The 20,845-nt window shown below is 49.7% G+C and overlaps 1 protein-coding gene across 1 annotated transcript; it reads right to left on the minus strand.

The window, feature by feature from the left end:
- Positions 1-1,847: 1,847 nt before the first annotated feature.
- Positions 1,848-20,074, minus strand: LOC122381546 (the record flags this gene model as incomplete). The annotated part of the gene is made up of 2 exons (XM_043365834.1): positions 18,220-20,074; positions 1,848-2,004 (listed from the first exon to the last, which is right to left on the minus strand). Coding segments are annotated over exons 1-2 (1,378 nt in total), but the record flags the coding sequence as incomplete, so codon positions are not given.
- Between the last annotated feature and the right edge of the window lie 771 nt (positions 20,075-20,845).

The raw sequence follows: 20,845 nt of genomic DNA on the forward strand, positions 1-20,845 counted from the left end.
TCTCTCTCTCTCTCTCCTCTCTCTTTCTCTCTCTCTCCCTCTCTCTCTCTCCTCTCTCTCTCTCCCTTTCCTCTTTCCTCTCTCTCCCTCTCTGTCCCTTTCAAAACCACCATGTCTCGAATCCAACGCGGTGTCAGAATTTTCAGTATCCGGCGCGAGGACATCTGGCTTCGCCATCCCCGACACCTGTTACGCTGCTCCTTTCCACGTCCCCACCCGCCGCGTCGCGCCGTGTCTGCCACGTCACGTCACGCTGTCCCACGTCACGCGTCACGTCATCTCACGTCACCCGTCACGCCTCACGTCATCTAATGTCACGCGCCACACGGCCTCTTCCGTCGGGAGGCCGACAGACAGCGCGGAGGGGCGTGTCTGCCCACCGCGCACTCCGTCATGGCTTGTCAATAGTGCCGCAGAGAGGCAGTGCGAAGTCGTACAGGGAGCCTAACAGTCCCCTCTCCTCATCACTCGGCCGGCGGGGCCACCCCGGGGGTAGCCGAAGGGCACGTGCGACCACCAGTGGTCTCCATCACCCACCGCCGGCCATTACCACGGGCAGACGAAAGCGAAGCAGATCGTCCGAGTAAACAGGCATTCAAGGTAGAACCGATCACCGGACTGCGACTGCCGTCAGCGGGCTGTGTATGAACGGGCAGGAGATAGCGCCAGAGGGCTAGCTATGGATACTAGGTGGGGATGGACTGAATGAATGGCGCCTTGATTGCGGGAAGGGGAAGGAGGTTATAAAGGGGCGATTTCGTCATGGTGCGCTCGTATAGTTATTGATCGAGGGTGAGAACCAATAACGCATAAACGGTATGGTTCGACGTAGGCAAGTGTGGGTCCAATGAAGCCTTTTTTCAGCAGGAGCGGACCTAACGAAGTGAATTTAAATGCATTTATAACAGACATTTGTGCATTTCTTTATCCTCTGTTGTAAAGATAAAAAAGCCTTATGAATCTGGTTGGATGAGTAAAGACTCCAACGTCAGATATCTTCGATAAAACTGGTAAATTACAAAGACGCAATAAAACTACAATTTAAAATTTTCTGGTCTCGATCTTGTGCATCACTTATGTTCACAAATAGCATTTCTAATGTCATAGCCGCGCAAAAAGAGCGACCGCCTGTGACCCGTGTCTGAACACAATGACGGACATTCCCGCTTCACACCCGCATATTTCAGATCATTAGCCGGAGACAAATTGTGCGTCGGCACCTGTGGCGTTTCGGAGACGCCGGCGTTAATTAATTAGTGCGGTCGCGGCCGCCTCAGGAAGTCGGCTTCTCTCTGGGACAATTCATTAGCATGTCTGCTCGGCCGGCCGGTGGAGGCGCCCTCGTGCGACCCCTGACAGCTGTCTGACCCCGTATGACCCAACATGACCCCGTCTGATCCGGCCGACGTGCTGGTCCGTCCATCACCTGAGGACGCGCGTGGCCGGCACTCGGCAGACGGCCCTCGCCGACCGCTCTTCGCGCAGATAGAGCTCCTATGCAAAGTATCCGTTTCACCGGTCTCGAGGACGCCGAATGAAATGGATATTCTCGCTCAGATTAGATGCAGCCTGGATGTTTCCCGCCGTGCGCAGACACGCTCACATAAGACAGCGAGGCATTCCAGAATCAAGATGACAAGTGGACGAATCATAGCGCTAGATGGGGACCTGACCTTACTTCTTGTGGATGACATTTCTTGTTCCAGTCTCTTTTAGTTATGTTTATGTTCGCGTAGAATGTGTTTATGTTGGTAATGTGGGATTATATTTATAATCCAGCTCCATTCCAAGCTGTCATAGAAAAAGACGGCCAATGTTAAGCACGTCGCCATTTCACGGGCACTGACCTGATCTGTAGAGGAAGTTGTATCTAGCCGACTTGCTGACGTAGGGTGAGTTTCCTGACGTCATGATGGCGGAGTCGGAGTCGGAGTGGTAGCCGGAGATGTCGCTGCCGTCGCTCTCCTCCTGGTCTCCGGAGACGTCCCTCATCAGCTTCAGCACCTGCGACATCAACAGGAAGGGCGAGGGAGTCAGTTCCCAGCGTTTAAGTAAACCGCAAAGGTGAAGACGGCGCGGTATGAAGTGCATGGGAAAATCGTCACTTATGTGCAGGACAGCACCACAATCATGCTAATTCGAGAACATCAAACAACACACGCTATTCCGACGTACTACACGTTTAAACGTTCTGTTTTCCAGTGAGAACTATTTAGTATTCCAAGCGACGCTTGCGATGATCCGTTTGAATCAAAACAGGATTCTTGGATTTGTAGCCTATGCGACCAAGGACGCTTAGTGCTTACAAGAATGCTCATTTGTCCATTAGACGCCACGCGAACCGTAATCTCTAGCGAAGGTACTAATTTCGGGCCAAAGGTTCACGTCTCAGCGTCCTTCTCCGAAACAATGCGCAACTGTTTTTGCATCACTATTGCGGACCTTGACAACGGTGAAGACGGAGAGCGATTGGTCCCTTACCTTGACAGCCGACCGACACAAAACACGCTTTGTGCTGTTCTGTGATTCGCGTGCTTTTAATCGGATCAGATAGAGAGAACGTAACACTATTCCCCGATTGAAAATCTGACTGACGAGAAAAGCGCCGTTTAAAAGTGGCCTTATTACAGACAGCAGTTCAGGTCACTTTTTGTTGGCTTCATATTCAAGACATTGAGATTATTGTAAATTATATTCACCGGCACGGGTATACCGGGTGTTGCAGCTAAATTGGGACAAAGTTCGTAACCTAATCACAATTTTGTTATTTGGAGGATATGGCTGAAAATTTGACATGATACTATTTCAACAATGCTCTTTCACGTGCTAATATTTTTGATGCACGAAAACCGATAACAGTCATGGAGGAACAGCGTAGATGTACAGTTGCTGAATTAGTTCGCGCTGGACAAAGCGCGAAAGAGATCGTTATCGCAACAGGATACCCGAAGTCTACGGTATATCGCACTGTCGCTACTATGGACGGTGGAGGAGATGTCAGTAGACGTCCCCATGCGCCGCGAAGTGACCGCAAACGGAATCCTCGGTTTCTCGCGGGCTTGAAAAGGTCTATTGAGGCCAAACCAGGTGTCTCAATGCGTAAGCTAGCGCGAGACCGAAGGGTGAGCAAAAGCACCATTAGCAGGGCTGTCAAGGAGAACCTCGGGATGAGGTCGTATAGTAGGAAACGGCAGAACCTTCTGACGGAGCGTCTAAAAGCGTTACGGAAGGAGAGGGTCCCGATGGTTCTGAACCAGCTCAAGAACCATGGAGGAGACGTGAGAGTCTTTGTGGACGAAAAGAAGTTTGTGGTAGACGAAGTTGCCAACCGCCGGAACTCAAGAGTCATCGCCTCGAACCCCGGTGATGTTCCACCAGTGATGATAAGCAAAAATCCAGCCTCTGTGATGGTGTTCGGAGCCGTCGCGAGCGACGGTCGCGTCATGCCCCCTCACTTCATACCTGCTGGAGAAAGAATCGGCGCAGAGGAGTATCTGGCCATCCTAGAAGAAGTGCTTTTGCCCTGGATGGCGAAGTACTACGACCTGAAGAAAGTCACACTTGTACAGGACTCGGCTCCAGCTCATGCTTCCCGGAGGGTGCAGGATTTCCTTAGTCGGAAGATCCCTCTGTATGTCCCAAAGGATACGTGGCCTCCAAACTCACCCGACCTAAATCCGTGCGACTTTTGGATGTGGAGCGCGATTGAGGAGAGGTCCAACGCACGTGCCCATGACAGCATCTCGAGCCTCAAGAAGTCCATCAAGAAGGCAGCCAGCAGCATCGATCCTATGGAGGCTCAGCGCGCGTGCGGCGCGTTCCGACGCCGCCTGGAGATGGTGAAGGAGGCTCATGGTGGCCACATTGAGTGAGAGGGTAGAGAACATGTGCGTCAATACACGTTCAAAGTTTGAAAGCTCTGTCTCTTCATTCTACTGAGTTATGCCACTTTAAGTGTAAGCGGGAAAAATTCCCAATTTAGCTGCAACACCCTGTATGATAAACGTGTAGGTTTTGGGAACTATGTACTAACACACATACACATTACAAGTGCACTTTTATCACCGATGGAGTAAGTCTCAGGTTCATCGGCCTGTTGTAACCTCTGTCAATGGCACGTCTATGGTTTAAACCCTAAACAGCACATCATCCTTTTCAAGCTCACGGAATCTACAACATAGCGTATTTGAAACCTCATGTAGGTGCTATACTTCGTCAAACGTGTTGGGATCTTTATTCCACAGAAAATAACAATCAAATCTTTTCCACGGATCCTCACACACAAATAAGCTATTCCATAAGCAAACATCCCATCATCAATTCGTCGTCAACAATCGTAGGGGCCACGCATTGTGATCTCGGAGTTCAGAGTGCTCAGTCTCCCACAAACCCACCACGAAACCGTTTGACGGTGGGAGTTTTGTTTGTCTGACTGTCCTGGGTACATGCTGCGTGACGCGACGCTCAGAATTCGTGGACAAAATTGGTCAATCATGAAGTTTCGTGATAGCAGAAGTTATAAAAAGTCACACGAATGAGCTCATATGAGTGGTAGCCGAAATGAGCCTGGACTTGTATGATATTTTTGTTTGCCACAGGTCCACCAATACACATTTCATCCATGTGCCAAGCACGTATGAAGTAAACGCGTATTTTGAGCGTGGCCTCTGTGTACTTTTCAGAAATCGAACCCAATGAACTTTTCATGTGTGACCCTTGTGACATACGACAGACGACCAGAGCGTGTCTCGTCACCGCCCAGTGACCTCAGGGCGCGCCCGGTGACCTGAACATGACCTTTTGTGGCTCTTTGGCTGCGCGTTGGCAACCACACCTTGCTAAAGAGGCAATGAAGCGGTATGTACAGTCTGTCTTAAAAGTTCCGCGCAAAGTGACGGTGGATCCATCAAGCCTGACCGAGAAAGGGCCTGTTTTAATTTGAAAGTCACCGGCCAGTTGACCTAGGGAATGGACGAGGATGTCAATTGCTTTGGTGACCCAAATTAAGCAGGCCCTTCCTCAGTCAGGCTCGATGGATCCACCGTCACTTTGCGCGGTACTTTTAAGACAGACTGTACAGCAGAGGGAGGGGAAGTTATGCTAGAGGGGTCGTGCATGACTGGCTGGAGTAATTTGGTATGTGCGCTAGCTTACATGCTGGGAAGCTAACGGAGCTCAGGCTCGTGTGTAGCAGAGCGTAGCTTAGATGTCGACATTGAGTAATGGAGTCGCCCCATGCCCTGTGTGTTGTTATTGGTTAGCGGGTGGTGGCTGCATTGGCTCACGATGGTCATAATTAAACTTGCACATGCGCATTTCCCTGCTGATATAAAAGCCACGTCCGTTCTCTTGTGATTGCACTGGCAATGATGCGCTTTTCGTGATCAAATTATGTCTAATGGAAATACTTACAGCTTATGTCAGATCCGTTACGCAATTACAATGCGTGGCAGAGTGAGCTGCAAATCACTCACTGTCACAACAATCGCCCTCCCGTTATCTATGAAGTAATACCGCCACGGAACCACATTTTCTGACGTCTCTCGGCTCACCGCCGGAACACCTGCACAAAGCTGCAAACAGCGCGACTAATGCTGCTGCAGAATCCTCTCACCGGCTGAGTCGAGTCGCAGTTCCGACTGCTATAATTCACACACCGCTGCCTCGGCGCGTCAAACCGACATTCGGAGCCTATTCGGGGCCCTTCGGCAAAGCTAACAGTGCGAAGTTCCGTAAGCATCCGCTGAGGCTTCACCACAACCACCACCGCCGCTGCCGGTGCTGCGACCGCTACTCAGACACGGTACGTGAATCTGCGTCGATGTCTCGACGTTTCTTGGCTCTTGAGAGCAGCAGGCCGTGATTTCTAAAATCCACATACTTTTAACGTCGGTAAGACGCAAAAGGAAAACAGAAAGAATTGGACGAAAAGAATACGTTAAGAAGGAGAAGGCAAAATGACAAGTTTAAGAAGAGAGATGAAAATAATAATGAGAAAAAGTGATAACATAAGAGCCAGTAGCAGAAAGAATGAGAGAAAGAGAGAGAGAGTGAGAGAGAAAGAGAGAGAGAGCGATAGCAAGAGAGAGAGAGAGAGAGAGAGAGAGAGAGAGAGAGAGAGAGAGAGAGAGAGAGAGAGAGAGAGAGAGAGAGAGAGAGAGAGAGAGAGAGAGAGAGAGAGAGAGAGAGAAAGAAAGAAGCAGGGAGGGAGGGAAGGGAGGGAGGGAGGGAGAGGGAGGATCAGCAATAATCCTTTCCGTGATGAAGACGTCACGTAACACTCGTCACGTCACGGCCTGGTGCGTCACGCACGTCTCGAGGTGCCGCGTGACTGACTGAGAGACTCCAACGGTCCTGTCTGCGGTGTGACGCGTGCTGGACGCGTCACTGAAGCGCAGTTCCCGTCATCGGAAATTAGTCCGAACACACAGTGGGGACGCCGGTCACTGGCATACACGCTGTACTCTTCTCCATACAATGAAGATAGTCGAGAAAGTGAGTGGTTTACATGACGCATATATGGCGGGTGGAGAGCCGAACCATTCCGCAGAGTGGGTTAACAACTTGCGTGTGCCGCGCGGCGGCGGCCGGTCGGTCGGGTGGCGTATTTACAAATTGCAACCGAGCTCCGCCGTGGGGTAAGGTGGGTAGGGGTTTTAGCACTACGGCTGCGGTTGAACTACCGTCTGTGGTAGAAACTTCAGGGCGATGGCGCGTTTCATACGAAATGTGGCGCAATGTTTGTTTGCTTCTGAACTTGTACTGTTATTGCTGTGAATTCTTGAAGTGGGAGTGTTTCAATAACAATTTGTGGATTATTTGAGTTTCTTTATATAAACATAGAATAGTATTATGAAACATTGTGTGGAAACTGCAAATACTGATATGATCAATTACTTAGTTTGGGAATTGATACACATTTTGTAGAGATTTGTCTGGCAAATGGTGTAACAAACCTCAAGCATATCATGATCTGAAGCTGTTGTAACAAATCAAAATTGCTTTGTTGGAAAGACTGGAGCATGGTTCAAGATGATGTGTAAAAATTCAAGATTTGTGGGAAAGCTTGTGACTGTAGAACGGAAACAGTTATATATGATGGCTCAATCAAACATGGAAATGGACGACAAAAGTAGAGTTTCAACATTCAGCATATGAGAATAACTTCAGAAATTCATAATTCTTGTAGTATTGCATTCTTCTCATGTACAGTTATAGGTTTTGTTAGGGTATTTGAAATTCATTGTGTCAGTTGAGATATAGATGGATTGCGGACAAATTTTAGAATCATTGCATGGAAGCTAGGTATAAGGTACTTGTTCGGTAGAAAGGTATTGATGAATGCCATGAGAAGGTTTTTTATGATTTAATATATGGTCGTTGTTGTACCTACAAAAATGCAAGCTTACTAGCAACTAGTTTCTGAATCAAATCGAAAGTATTTGCCATGAATGTAAACATGTACCTGCAAAGTATGTCAATAAATTTGTGTGATGTTGACCAGAGAGCTTTATCATCTGGGCATTTATGTCGCTTCTTGCATTAGGTGTTAAGCATAGTAATTACGGATGAACTTTGTGCCAATATCTTCAATGCACAATGTATCTAGCATGTCTACATTTACAACCCTCACTGATTCTGCTATAGCTATAGGCATTTGGCACCAGGAAGACAAAGGGCATGAACTTCACAGTTGCCCAACCTTTTGTCATGTACCACCAGTCACTTTTTTACTTAAGGTGCACATAGCAGTGCACACAACAATGTGCAGAGGGCCTACACAAAAACAACATGATTAGTGTGCACTATGCACAGGATTGTACCCTGATTATTTGAATATTTTGATCACTCAACAGTCAACAGTCAGGAGTGAGGAGTAATTATTGAATATCACATTTATTATACATCACTTGTCAAACAAGAGCATGATAACACACATTTTGACAAGCAATCATGGTAGTATTCCAATAAGTTGGACAGTCATCTCCCTGGGCGTCATTTTTCCAGGAAGGTACCTCTGCAGGTGTTGTGGTAGGCTAGGTTGAACTGGGTCAAGTTAGGCGAAGTAAGGTGGTTAGGACCCGGTCAGACCGTAAGGCCTGGTCAGGTTGATTTTAATCTTTCATTCCTATTTGACATAGATACCTTACCTATGTTTTTGCTCCAGCCTGAATTTCATTAGGTAATGAGTTAATTTTGCTTTGTTTTTATCTGTCTTGTTTTGTGTTTTTGTCCCTTATATTTTGCCCCATAGGCAAGGGTGGAGCTTTTCCAGGGAAGGTGGTGGAGCATGATTGGAGGCGCTCAACCAGACGGCATAGGAGGGCACGGTTTCTGAACGCGCACTGATGCCTGATTCAAGCCACGCTGTCTTCATGTGTGGCGGCGCGCTACTTAAAAGTCCCTAAAAGAACGGGAAGTGAATAGTGATGCCGATAGAACCTTCAATCATTCTGGGCTAACGCTTATGACTTGGAAAAGGTCGCGATCCCAATTCAATCGAAAACCTGTGGGCTCTTGTTCAGCAGGAGGTGTATGAGGAGCCACCCGCCATAAGCACTGCTCAACCGCAGGCACAGGTTTAGGCGGCGTTGGTCCGCATCAAAGCCAGTGTGCTGGAGAATCCATTGGCTGAAATGCTCCAGAACATTCGCCACTGTGTGGGTTCCTCATTTCCCCTCTGACTGACCTTTGAAACCACTCCAAAGATATGCAGAAACCAACGAGGTGAGTAAACTGTGTTTTTATGAAAGGTGGCTACAAGCTCAGTTAAAAGAAAAAGTACCAGATTGTTTTGCTTTTACAGCGGGAAGAAAGGTGTCTGGATAATTTCGTTACACCCGCTGTAATGTTCAAATGGTTGCTAAATTCGAAATCAGCTCCAAAAACTAGCCTAGAAACATGTAAAACTCGAAAAAGTGAACCGAGGTCATCAAAGGTCATTGAGCTGACCTGACCTTCAGGTGACCTTGACGCCCACCCTAATGCATGGGACCAGCATCATATCACATGTTTCAACGCTTGAAACCACGTGAAAACTGCAACCGCGCGGCTAATGCGAGCCGACATACGCCGAATCGCGATTCGGGCCAAACATGGTCTCGAGAAATAGGTCACAGGTCAAAGGTCATTTGGGTCAGGGTCATGAAATTTTCAGGGTAGGTGTAAAATTGATAAAATCGGGGGTAATGAAAGTTTCATCGCGATCGGACGGTTTTTACGCGAGTTACTCACGAAAAACCGATAAAGCGTAAGCGCACCCAAAAAAGGCAGAAATATGCACATGCGATATCCTATACTGCGAAAAAAGGTGCATCATTTTTGAACGTCGCCGACAAATTGTAAATGCCCTAAGCTCAGGCGGATGTATGGTAGAAAATCCCCCAAGTGAAATACACTACGGCGGAAATAAAATACCCTACGGCGGAGCTCGGTTGCAATTTGTAAATACGCGGTCGGGTGGCCGGGCGGGGTGCAAAGACTCGCCCCGCCTCGGGCCCCGGTCTGACACACGGTCACTCATCCCGACTGATTGTCCGACAACTTTCTCGGGCCGGCGCGACGCCGAGGTGTATGCACTCTGCAGATCGGGTGTGACCTCCTTCGGCAGACCCGCCGGGGGCGCCATATGCAGCGGGCCACTCTCGCCGACGCGACGACGTGCCATCGCCATGTTGGGAAGACCGGTCTGAGGCGGCTCACGTTTGTCCGTGATGCCGGTGGTGACCATACTCGCTTAATCGTGCTGTGTGGAGGTATATGTCGTACGTGCTGCATGTAGTAGGTTAGTATGTACGTCGGCATATTGTAGGCATCTCGACTACTCATTCATGTTATTCTGGAAGCGGAAATGCAATTTACCCAATTAAACAGGCCATTCATTCTGGATACGGTCGCCCGGGGCCGGGCGGCGGCGGCGGTTTGTTGTCGAGTTTTTGTCCGACGGAAGACAGCCGGTGGAGGGTGATCAATTTGACAGCTCGCCGGGAGCAGGGTGGGCCCGGCACTGAGAGACAGCCGCACGGGATGGTGGATGCAAGGTGATGTGGGACGCACTGAAAACAAATGGGCACAGTGAGGGCATGTTCTGTACTGGTAACACATCAGTCATGAGTTAATCGCACCCAAAGCACAATAAGGCTGAGTATTTTCACGCTTGGCGGGTCCTTCGACACGTTTGATAACACATAAAACAGAATAATGACACAATTATCTCGTGCCAAGCACGCTGGACGAATGTTATGCATCAGTGTATCGAAATCATGTGTTGTCGGATATGGTAGACGTGTACCCTTACACAAATACACCGTGCCATCCACCAGTGAGCGACCTCTGAACCTTAACTTCAGATGGGGATAATAGAGGGCGTTTTTCGAGCACCGACTTTTATTCTGGGTTTTTGTAAAAATTTGCCAAAGTGTTTTGAGAAAAGTCAAAATGCACAACACAGCCGAGGGAGTCGATATATGATAAATTGTCTAGAGCAATATGCGCTGATTACATCAAGTGTAAGCTGAAGCATAGCCAATTAACGTCTGCTTGGAGGAAGAAACTCCTCGGTCTATATAAGATATATTTGAAAAATCGGTGGCCGTAATTTTATACCGGCTGTCTGGACAACTGTATTGTACAGTAGTCCTCCAATTTGGGACATCGTCATTTGGTGCTCTGATTGAGCCGTCCACGTGACGCGTTCACCCTTCTGCTCTGAAGTGGCCGACCGGGCGCAGCTCCAGCTCGTGTATGGGTCCTCGTGGGCGTGGGCGGCCTCGTATGGGTCGGCCGGCCGCGTGCTCAGCTCTGACCGCGCCCTGACCGTATGGATCGGCCGGCCGGGTGCTCAGCCCTGACCGCACCCGAGCGCCCGATTCCACTCGGGGCCCGGCTTTGGCAGTCAGCCTGTCCAGCCAAAGCCAAAGTCCCTTCAACTGCGCCCCGGCAACAAACTACATAATCACCACGTGTTTCCTTCTTTCACTTGCGATTTGTGTTGAATTTAGTAACACATTTACTTTGTATTATGCAAATGTATTCACACAAGCCTTATGTGTTGAAGACACGATGATATTGTGTTTTAGGACACAACACGACTGGGTTAACACATTTGTAAATTGACACGTCTGCGACGGGTCAAAAAATGCATGATGCAGGGTACACAAGAAAGCCTAGTTAACGCGCTCTGCCTGTGCGTTTTTAGTCGTTTTTTTGTGTCATTTTGTTTTCAGTGCGGGAGACTGCGACTCAGGGCTGAGAGTACACACAGAAAAATATTAACATCGTTAGCGGTGTAATTGCACAGTACATATCTGAGCACTTGAGGAAAGTTAATTTAGTCCCTTCCCCGCTTAAATTACTCGCGCTTCTAAATGAACACCAGGAAGAAGGTAATAGAACACTGTTAGGAGGGTTGGGTGTTTTGCTACATGTAGGAGGGTTGGGTGTTTTGCTACATGTAGTAAAACACCCAACCCTCCTAACAGTGTTCTATTACCTTCTTCCTGGTGTTCATTTAGAAGCGCGAGTAATTTAAGCGGGGAAGGGACTAAATTAACTTTCCTCAAGTGCTCAGATATGTACTGTGCAATTACACCGCTAACGGTGTCAATATTTTTCTGTGTGTACCTATATCCCGGTGATAGCGTCGCAGCGTAGGACGGTAGCACCAAAGGAGACTGCAGTGAGGCACACGACGCTATCACCTACCAATGATCGGAAACTTCATCGCTTCACACTACAATATCTCCCTATCAAGTGCCTCGCTACCAATCGAGGAACTTAGTTCAACGCTTATCAGTCATTGTCATCTATGCGGCTATTAAATTAGCTCTTTATGCCATTGCTGATGGCAATCCCAGTGTCAGCCACTCAGCTGTTTGTCCAATGTCCAAGCCATTGACTTGACACATGACATCTTCCTTCATGGCAGTGAGGACGCCGGTTCACCGTCTCACAACACATCAATTAACCAGATGCTCCTGAATGAAATAAAAACAGGTCATATGCCATTGAGCCCATTACGACTATGAAAATTGCTCTCACTTGTTTAATGGAACGCTAATCATTATAATTCATTAATGTGGGTCATAAAGCTGATTAAATGAACGCTGGCCGACAGCTGCGCGCCTCCTTTCATCCCAGTCAGAACCCTGGTGCGATCGACGAATTAGAGGATGTGGCTGCTTATGCTTTCATCAAATGGAGCTGAAACGCTGCCGAGACCACCAATCTTCTCCTAGCCTCGATGCCGCGGCTCGTTTTCCCCGCTCGGCCGCGGCGCGGGATAAAGAGAGGTGTTATCGAGTGATGCCGCTCGGATGGGGCACTCGGCTAGATTAATTATCGTGTCCAGCTGGATAAGAGTCGGGTTCGTAGGGCGGCGGCGGTTGTGGCCAGCGCAGGCTCGACCGCAGTCTCTCTCTCTCTGCTGACCCCATTCCGGTATGATTTAGCTTGTGCGTCTCGACTGGTTAAAGAAGCGCGTGTCCTGACCCGCCCAAACGCCGGGCGTCTCTCGGAAAGGCAGGAGCCGCCCTCACCCACGCATGAAAAGAGGGCAGGGTTGAAACAGCTGGGAAAGTAAAGTCAGTGAAACTGATTGATTTTATGCACGAAAAAGCTAACTGAAAACGTCGCAGAAGCTTCGTGGCTAAACTGCTAAATATTTAGCACGATCCGTGATCAGTTCTAACTAGAGCAGCTGAAACTGAGCGGTTTCCGTGACAGGACTTCCGCTTGTGACTCTGACTCTGACTCCGGCGTGACTGGAGCAGCGGCCGTCCCGAGTCATCTCATTGACGCTGCTGACTGGCACCGAAGCGCACCGCACGACCACGGCTTTCTTCAAAACATTCCGCAGAAGCGGAGCCATTGACAGCAGCGGCGTCATCGAGGTCGGGTCAGATAGGTCACGAGACGCAGCGGTCAGCCATGTGCTGTCAATGTGGTCAAGCAAGCGGACCAACACCTCGCCCGACTGCCAACTGCTCTGACCGCCGCGACCGGCCCAATCACCGCTTCAAATCGCCGCCCAAACCTTCCGACCACACCAACAGTCCCGTCCCAGAAACTGGGGTAGCCGCGGATTTAATTAAGCTGGAAAGCGATCGATCGGCATTCGATTCATCAGCGGAGATTATAGTCGCTGGCCATTAGAGAGCGATAGGACGTGTAGCGTCGCTCCGGATCGTGCCGGAACAGGAGCATCTCCCGGAGGTCAGAAAGTGCGGTGGCTCGATGGAGTTTCCGCCTCTTTGGACGTTCTAGCGCTAGCCGACCTGCTGTAACGTATGGATGACGGAAGATGATGGATTCGAAAAGAAAATGCAGAGCGGTGTTACTACTAGTTACTACGTTATCGAAAGTAGGGCTTCCGAAACATTCCAGCGAATACATATGGTGCGATTTGAAGAAGATACTGAGCTGCACAAACGGTTGCTATGCGTCGGGTTTCTGATCATTGTGACGATAGCAGCACTGCACGAGGGGAAGATAGCAATTACTTTTATGCAACGATCTACATTGTTCAGAGATGTGTAGCCGATTGAATCTCACTTTCCCTTATACTTGGAATTGAGTGGAAGCTATGTCTATTCGACGAGAAACAGCGACGGAAGTAAAATGCAGTTGTCGGTGTTGCAGCAAATCTATCGGTAGTTGACACTTGACAGATTATATATGAATTGCGTTTCGAGACAAGCCGGTGGTTTCACACATGCATGCCGTTGACCTGGACGGAGGCGTCATCTCATAAGGTGCGCCGAGTCTGCGTTTGAATGACCCTCGCAGGACATGCAACATGGATGAATACCTATATCAAACGCAGCGTGAATAGGAAATAGTGCGTCTAAATTTAGAAATGGTAGTTGTTTTTAATCGACCATGACCGAGCAGCAAGGATGGCAAAGGTACCTTAAGGACATTGCAACTTAAAAATAACTAATTAGCTTTTCCCAAATTAGAAGACCCATCTGGCTTTATATTGCAATTTTTGTCGTGATTTACTACTCACATCTTGCTATAGCTGAGTTCGTAACGTTCGAACCAGAGATGCATTGATTCTCTAGTGGCACGCATCACTTTGTTACCGGGTGCTGGAACATGCCTGACAGGTTTTCTTTTACGGCGTCGTCTAGTGGAACGTTTAGTAAATTCTCCAGCACGCTCACAAGTAGGATTTGGTATGCATGTTTATGTATTCTGCACTCTTTGCACGTACAGCGGCGTTAAAGGGTGACACGGTCTCACAGTGGGTGAGAGAAGCGTGGATCGCTGCAGAGAAATGCACGCCGAGAGGCAGACGTCCGGCGTCAGGGGAGTGCAGAGGCGAGCTGAATTTTAATTAGAAGGCTAGACGGTCGCTGACACAGATTCGAGGAGCGCGCCGGCTCCGCAGAACGAGAGCGAGAGAGAAACCCGAGACACGGGATCGCCCCACCCGGCGGAGGGCGGTTACCAGGGAGGTCGAGCGATACGGCCGGCACGCCACCTGCTGCACAGCTGGCTATTGGAGTTGTGAGCATGGTTAGCTCGGTTTAACTTTTTATGACGGTTTTTATGACACTTTTACATAGCTTTAGTCTGAAACATATGCATGAGTTAACATGAAAGGACCCACTCATGTTTTTATTTTTTTTTTCTACAGCATTAAACACGCAAGAAAAGACCAGACTTGCTTTTGCTCTAGTCTTGCACTCAAAGGAAAGGGTTAAAATTCTAAATTCGTAAGTGTGAGCTTCACGGCATACTGATCTCAGGCAACTTTTGCCAAATTGTCAGGGAACTCAGATTTGTTTTTCAATAGAAAAACACAATTCTAAAGAATAGTGTTTTAACTATTGACAACAAACCTTCGGTTATACAATGAAAAGGCAGCTTTGTGAGCTGCTAGGCTATACATAGTGCAGCACCGTACTCATAAAAAACATCTCAGCTAGCACAGTGCACTCCTTGAAGCATTCAAACGCTAGACACATGCTTCGATCGATCCTTCCATTCTTCCGTCACCTTTGGCACCGCAGCGACTACCAGCACCATAATTAGACGCATTGAGTTCGGGCCGAGCGCGGTCTCCCGTCCAACAGCGGCTCTCGGTGACCTACTGTACGCACACGCGCCACCCGCCGGGCGCACCGTGCGGGCTGCGTGTGTCCAAAATTCATTACACCGCGTGAATAAATAGAGAAACGCCTTATTAAGATGGTAATGGGGACTATTTGGATTCGGGTGCCGATGTGTGACTGACCTCTGCGGGATCCGACCGGGGTCGTCGATGAAAAGGCGGCCTCCGTATTGTCTGTATGATGGCCGAGCGGTGCCGGCGAAAGCCGATGCACCAGGATTGGCCCTCGAGGTTTGAGCTAAGCCAGTCATTGGCATGTATTGAACACGGCATGGCCTTCGGGGCCGGGGGTGACAACGGGTAATGCCAGTATAGCGTATCCGCCTTATAGAACTGGCCAGTTGGCTTGCTAGTGAAATACGTAGATAGCTTCTGAGGAGGCGTCTTTCAATATATACATACTGGTGCCAACTGCCAAACCACCGAATCTTATTGTCTTGCAATTCGTCTATCTCATGCATCATATGCTGATAAATTCACCAATGCGTTAGCTCAAATGCCAAAGCTAAAAACTCTATCGATGAAATGGCAGCCGCACATAAATTCAATGCATCTTTCCGTACCTCACCCTTCACCCTCTCACTCTGCCTCTCGCCGACATATCACTCCCCTCCTCCCCTTCCCTTCCTGAGCTTGCGGTCAGTGCTCTAGAGCGACCATCCCTTCTGGGGGTGTTACTAAGGCGTCCCCAATGTGTCCCGCGCACTGGGTCAGACCCGTCCCGGGCGCGAGTTGCTGGGTGGGAGGAACCAGTCTGGATTGAGGGTTTGTCGTGAATACAGAGCCAGAGCCGCCTGCCGCGCCGAGAGGGAAGAAGGGCGACCGCAAGACGGGGGATGTGACAGATTAGTGAAGGAAAGGGGAGAGGGAAGGGTGGCGAGTGAGGGCGGATGGGTGGCGAACAAGAAGAGAGGAGGGAAGAGAACAGGAGAGGAGATATAGAGAGAAAGAGAGAGCGAGGGAGAGAGAGAGAGGGAGAGAGGGCGAGAGAGAGAGAGGGAGAGAGGGCGAGAGAGAGAGAAAGAGAGAGAGAGAGAGAGAGAGAGAGAGAGAGAGAGAGAGAGAGAGAGAGAGAGAGAGAGAGAGAGAGAGAGAGAGAGAGAGAGAGAGAGAGAGAGAGAGAGAGAGGGGAATAGGTGAGTGGGTGTGGGGGCCGCGGAAACAAGGACACGACGTACGGCATGTGTCACCACGCGCTTTGTGCAGAACCGGTTCCTGTGAGAGATTTGTGGGCCATCTATAATAGAAAGGTGACGGAAAGCGGCGAACAATGTACAATTGGTACTGTTAGGTGTGAAAACTTTTAAAAGCAGCATACCGGCAATTATCTACAGCTTTAATGATGCCATGCATTTGTTGCTTTATTGTTACGATTTTTTGGGTAAGTTAAAAGTTTTGATGCTTGTGAAAATTGACGTTGAAATATGCTTGCACCTAATTGCTTTAAATTTGGTACTATTTAGAATCAGTCAGACGGTGGAGAGTGATAGGTTATGATTTTTCCATTTACCGTGCTTCCGTTATGCGTACGGGCTACTGTCGCGCTTTACCAGGGATAGCAAGATTTCCACACCGCATATCCTTCATACAGCGGAACAATCAAGGATCTATCTGAACTTTCCACACTCTGACTGGTCTCTATCAGATGGCCACGAACGCATGGAATGCGGTCAGAGCAGGGTTACTTGCGATGCTACTGCCATGTCAGATCATCGCTTGATGAAGCTTGATAAGGCACTACCGGGGATGCATGCCACTCAGAAGCAAGAGAAGCTACTCATGCTAAGCCGGCTGCCTAGCTGAGGGCATACGCGGGGATAACTGTGCATATCTGGGCTTGTTTGTTGACTGATGAAGCTGGCTTGCGTTTGCCATCGCTATACTAAACCACAAAGCCAGTCATGCCCAACCGCCAGATGAACAGCACACTGACGTTTAGTAGATATATCCGGGAAAAGTGACCCGGTGAGCTACCTTATGAGGCGGAGACTGTCCGTCTATCCATCATGGCTGCTGAATAGCAGCCAGCAGGTGGCCAAAGTATGAGCTTATAATTCAGTCAGAATGAACTCACTTGGGGCCGGGAGGTAGACTACCTAGACTTACGTTCATAAGTCCCATAACAAAGTAATTTTGAGGCACAGAAGTTCATTGCAACAGACATTCATTGCAAGTTTTTCTCAGAGCACGGTTATTCGTACACCCAAGGCCAAACATCACCCACTGAATGAACGAGAAACCAGTCTAAGTTCATGGCTCGTCTGAAGGTCATTCTCAGTCTCGTTTACACAGCATTTCGGTCAGCGGACATGGCAAGCCGCCAGATCAAACCTCAATGACGACGTGGAATCCATGTGAGCATGAGCAGCCGGTTCATCAGGTCTGATAGCGGCACGACTTGGCCCGGTCAGTGAAAGCTCTGCCGTATCGTTGCCAATTCATCTCGCAGTGAGAGGGTGGGCGGCTGATCATAATTATTGCACGACTGCGGATGATTACATTCCACCGTCAAATATGACCGAGTCGACGGGCTGTCGGGTTTCTCTCAGCCTACTTTTGGGCCATACAGCCCCATGGGACTGGGTGGTGCCTTGACCGGGGGCGTCTTACTATCGGTCGTTACCAGCCAGCTCTATGGCAAACAACCTTAACCTGTACTTAGCTTCATTTTACGCTAACATCATCAGAGTTTTCCAGCGTAGGTGCATTGTTTTCACATGAGAAGCGGGAAGTTTGGGGTTCATGTATGGTAATGCAACGTTTATGATCGGGTAATTGGACGGATATTATATCGAACTCCGCCCCAGACATTATAGTCTTTTTAAGCGTCTCGCGACTGCCTCATGAACGGAAAGGCGATAATTAATATCACACACATTTTCATTGAGCTTGAATAGGTAGAGACCTGTAAGTGTAGGCCCACCAGCGAGGCAGAGCCTTAGTGTCGATGAAGTTCGTATTGAAAATGTCAAGACGACTGAACATAATCGCTTTTTATCGCATCGAAAAATTAGGATGTTTTGACTGTTAGATGGAAAAAATCATTGCGGGTTTCAAGCATTGTATAGGACTTTATGGGGCATTTCACAGAGTGGACTGACCTGATCGATGCCGTTGCCGTAGCGCATCAGGATCGGGACGACCACCGTGGCGTCCTGCATGTCCTTCACTTCCTTCTTCAGCTGCGTGAAGTGGAAGAGACAGTCCTTGTCGTGGTCGATGCGTCTCTGCAGGATGCCCAGGAAGACATCCAGGCTGTGGTTGCCCAAGATCGGCTCCACTACGTTCAGGATCGTCTTGTTCTTGATCAGTCGCTCCTGGATCTCCTGCTGAGTAATGCTGAGCTGCCGTTGGTGCGACACCTGGATCGGGGCCGGCCCGTGGCTGATGCTGCGACTGATGGTCTGTTTGGAGGATGTGGACAGACTCAGCTCCTCCAGCTTCTCCAGAGCTGCCTTGTAGGAGGTCACCACCTTCTTGAACTCGAGTTTCAGCGCGTCGTGCAAGTTCATCAACGATCCGTCAGATGTTCCCACCATGCCGTGGTGGCCCATCCCCTCGATCGCTTTGTCCAGTGCCTTACGTCTGCCCACAAGCATCTTCTTGATCTTGGGATCAGTGTGGATGATGACCTTGAGCAGTTTCTTGCAGGAGGCGATGAACGGACCGCACTGCTCCCATTTGATGTTGCCCGTCAAGCTGTCCTCCTGCTGAGCGAAGAACTTGACCATCTGCATCACGACGGCGTCTGGCTTAAGCGTCTTGACGGAGAAGTTGAGCCCGTCAGAGAGGAACACCTTGGCGTACAGCGCCTCCAGGATCGGCAGGCTGTCGGGCATGGACTCGATGAACACATCCACGGGCAGGTCGGTCAGGATCACCTTGAACGTGCCGTGGCTCAGGCGGTTGACAAAGTTAGCCGCCTCACGGTACTGCTGGTTCTCATACATCTGCAGGATGCGCTTCACCGCAAACTTGGGACTCACGTCAGCGATCGTCATCGAGCTGATGCGGTTGAGGTCCAAGTAGCTGCTTGGCTCGTCTGCGTCACCTTGCCACTTGCTCTTCCTCCACTGCAGACGCTGCACAGGACGACGGTGAGCCTTCTCCGGGCGAAACCTCATCTGCTTCTCCGGTGCCGGCTGATGGTGGGGAATCATCGTCTGCAGCGGCATCGCCGGCTTGTAGGTCCACGTGGAGGTCTTCATGGCCGACAGGTCCATGGGGAGCGAGGCGCGTGCCCCCAGAGGGTACTTGCCGCGCAGGTGCAGGTCGTGGTACCGCTCCAGGCGGTCTCCGTTCAGACTGTGTGGGTTAAACATGTCTGCGCACGGGGTCGAACGATCCCCGAGTGTCCTCAAGTCCTGAAACCCTCACAGTTCACACACCAGTCTCAAAGTTCCCACTGTCAGTCTGACACCTATCGTTTCTCCACCACTTCTAGTCACCGGGCCGCGGTCTGTCCGGTGCCGGCAGCGTGGGACGCGGCGCGTGGCGGTGGCGGTGCGGGAGCGCTCGAGACAGCGGCCGACCGGGGGAGCGTGGCGCCGCCGACTGACGAGCGCAGCAGAAGTGGGCCGTCGTCGGTCGGGGCGCCGTCGGCCCGACCACTCGGAGAAACTGAGCTCGCTCGCCGGCCGGACCTCCCGACGAGAGGCGTGACCGCCGGGCGGCCGGGCGGCGGGGTTAAGTGGGGAATAATGCGCCCGGCGATCGTGACACTGGCGGTGTCACCGCTATTATCGTGGCGATTTGTCTCCGCCGAGAGTCCGGCACTGAGCGCTGTTTAACAACCGACTAGAAACGGTGAAAATGGAGAATTAAAACCGCTAACGGGTTGTTTTGTTGAAGTTTGGCAACCAGAGGTAGGATATAGCTTTTGACGTCATTTCGACTGGCTGAGAATTAAGAATATGAACTTCAAGTGTCTGAATTGACTTCAAGTAAGCACAGTTCACCTGAGGAACACGCAAGGTCTGGCCAGTGACCAAGGACAAACACGTTCAAAAGCGAGACGGCGAGAGGGTTATACCCACAACTCTCATCCCTGACGTTTTTTTTTTTAGATAACCGATAGGGTCCGCAAGGGTAGGTAAAAGTCAATCAATTTCAGCACAAGCTGCAGACTAATAAAGCTCAAGTGCTGTTGTTGATCGATCTTACATACATAATGTTTGTCCATGCTTCAGGGCACGGCAATGTACGGGCGAGGCAGGCCCGCCTGTTTCCAGTTTCGGTGATTGGATGGTTACAACTTTTATCGGTATCCTGCCTTCTTCGCCCGATTCACGTAATTTCAATGTGGAAATTCAACTTCTATAGCATTGCCTCCGTACTTATGTTAATGGCGCTATGCAGGTATTACAATACGTATTCATAATTATAAGGCCATGTTAACAATGAGTTTGGCATTATCAAGTCACTCTCCCGTTGAGCCTTTGAAGTTCAGTATCTTGGCCGACCTCCAAGCGTTCGTGTTGTGTGCCAGCGGGGTGCTATTCAGACTCCCACGATCGATAAAGTGGTGCCTCCTCTCTCTCTGGGGTGGCTCCCAGGTCACTTTTACCGGATCTACTGAGCCCCTGTGATCTCCTCTTCAGTCACGCGCAGCAGCCGACGGTGGGTTGTCGCGCATGGTGTTATGACTATTAATGTATTCACAAATATGTTTCTCTCTAGCTGGGTTTCCCTTCACCAATATCTGACTTGAAAGGTAGGTATTAGTAG

This window comes from Amphibalanus amphitrite, unplaced genomic scaffold (genome assembly GCF_019059575.1).
Source record: "Amphibalanus amphitrite isolate SeventyFive unplaced genomic scaffold, NRLGWU_Aamphi_draft 000122F_arrow, whole genome shotgun sequence".
NCBI lineage: Eukaryota > Metazoa > Arthropoda > Thecostraca > Balanomorpha > Balanidae > Amphibalanus > Amphibalanus amphitrite.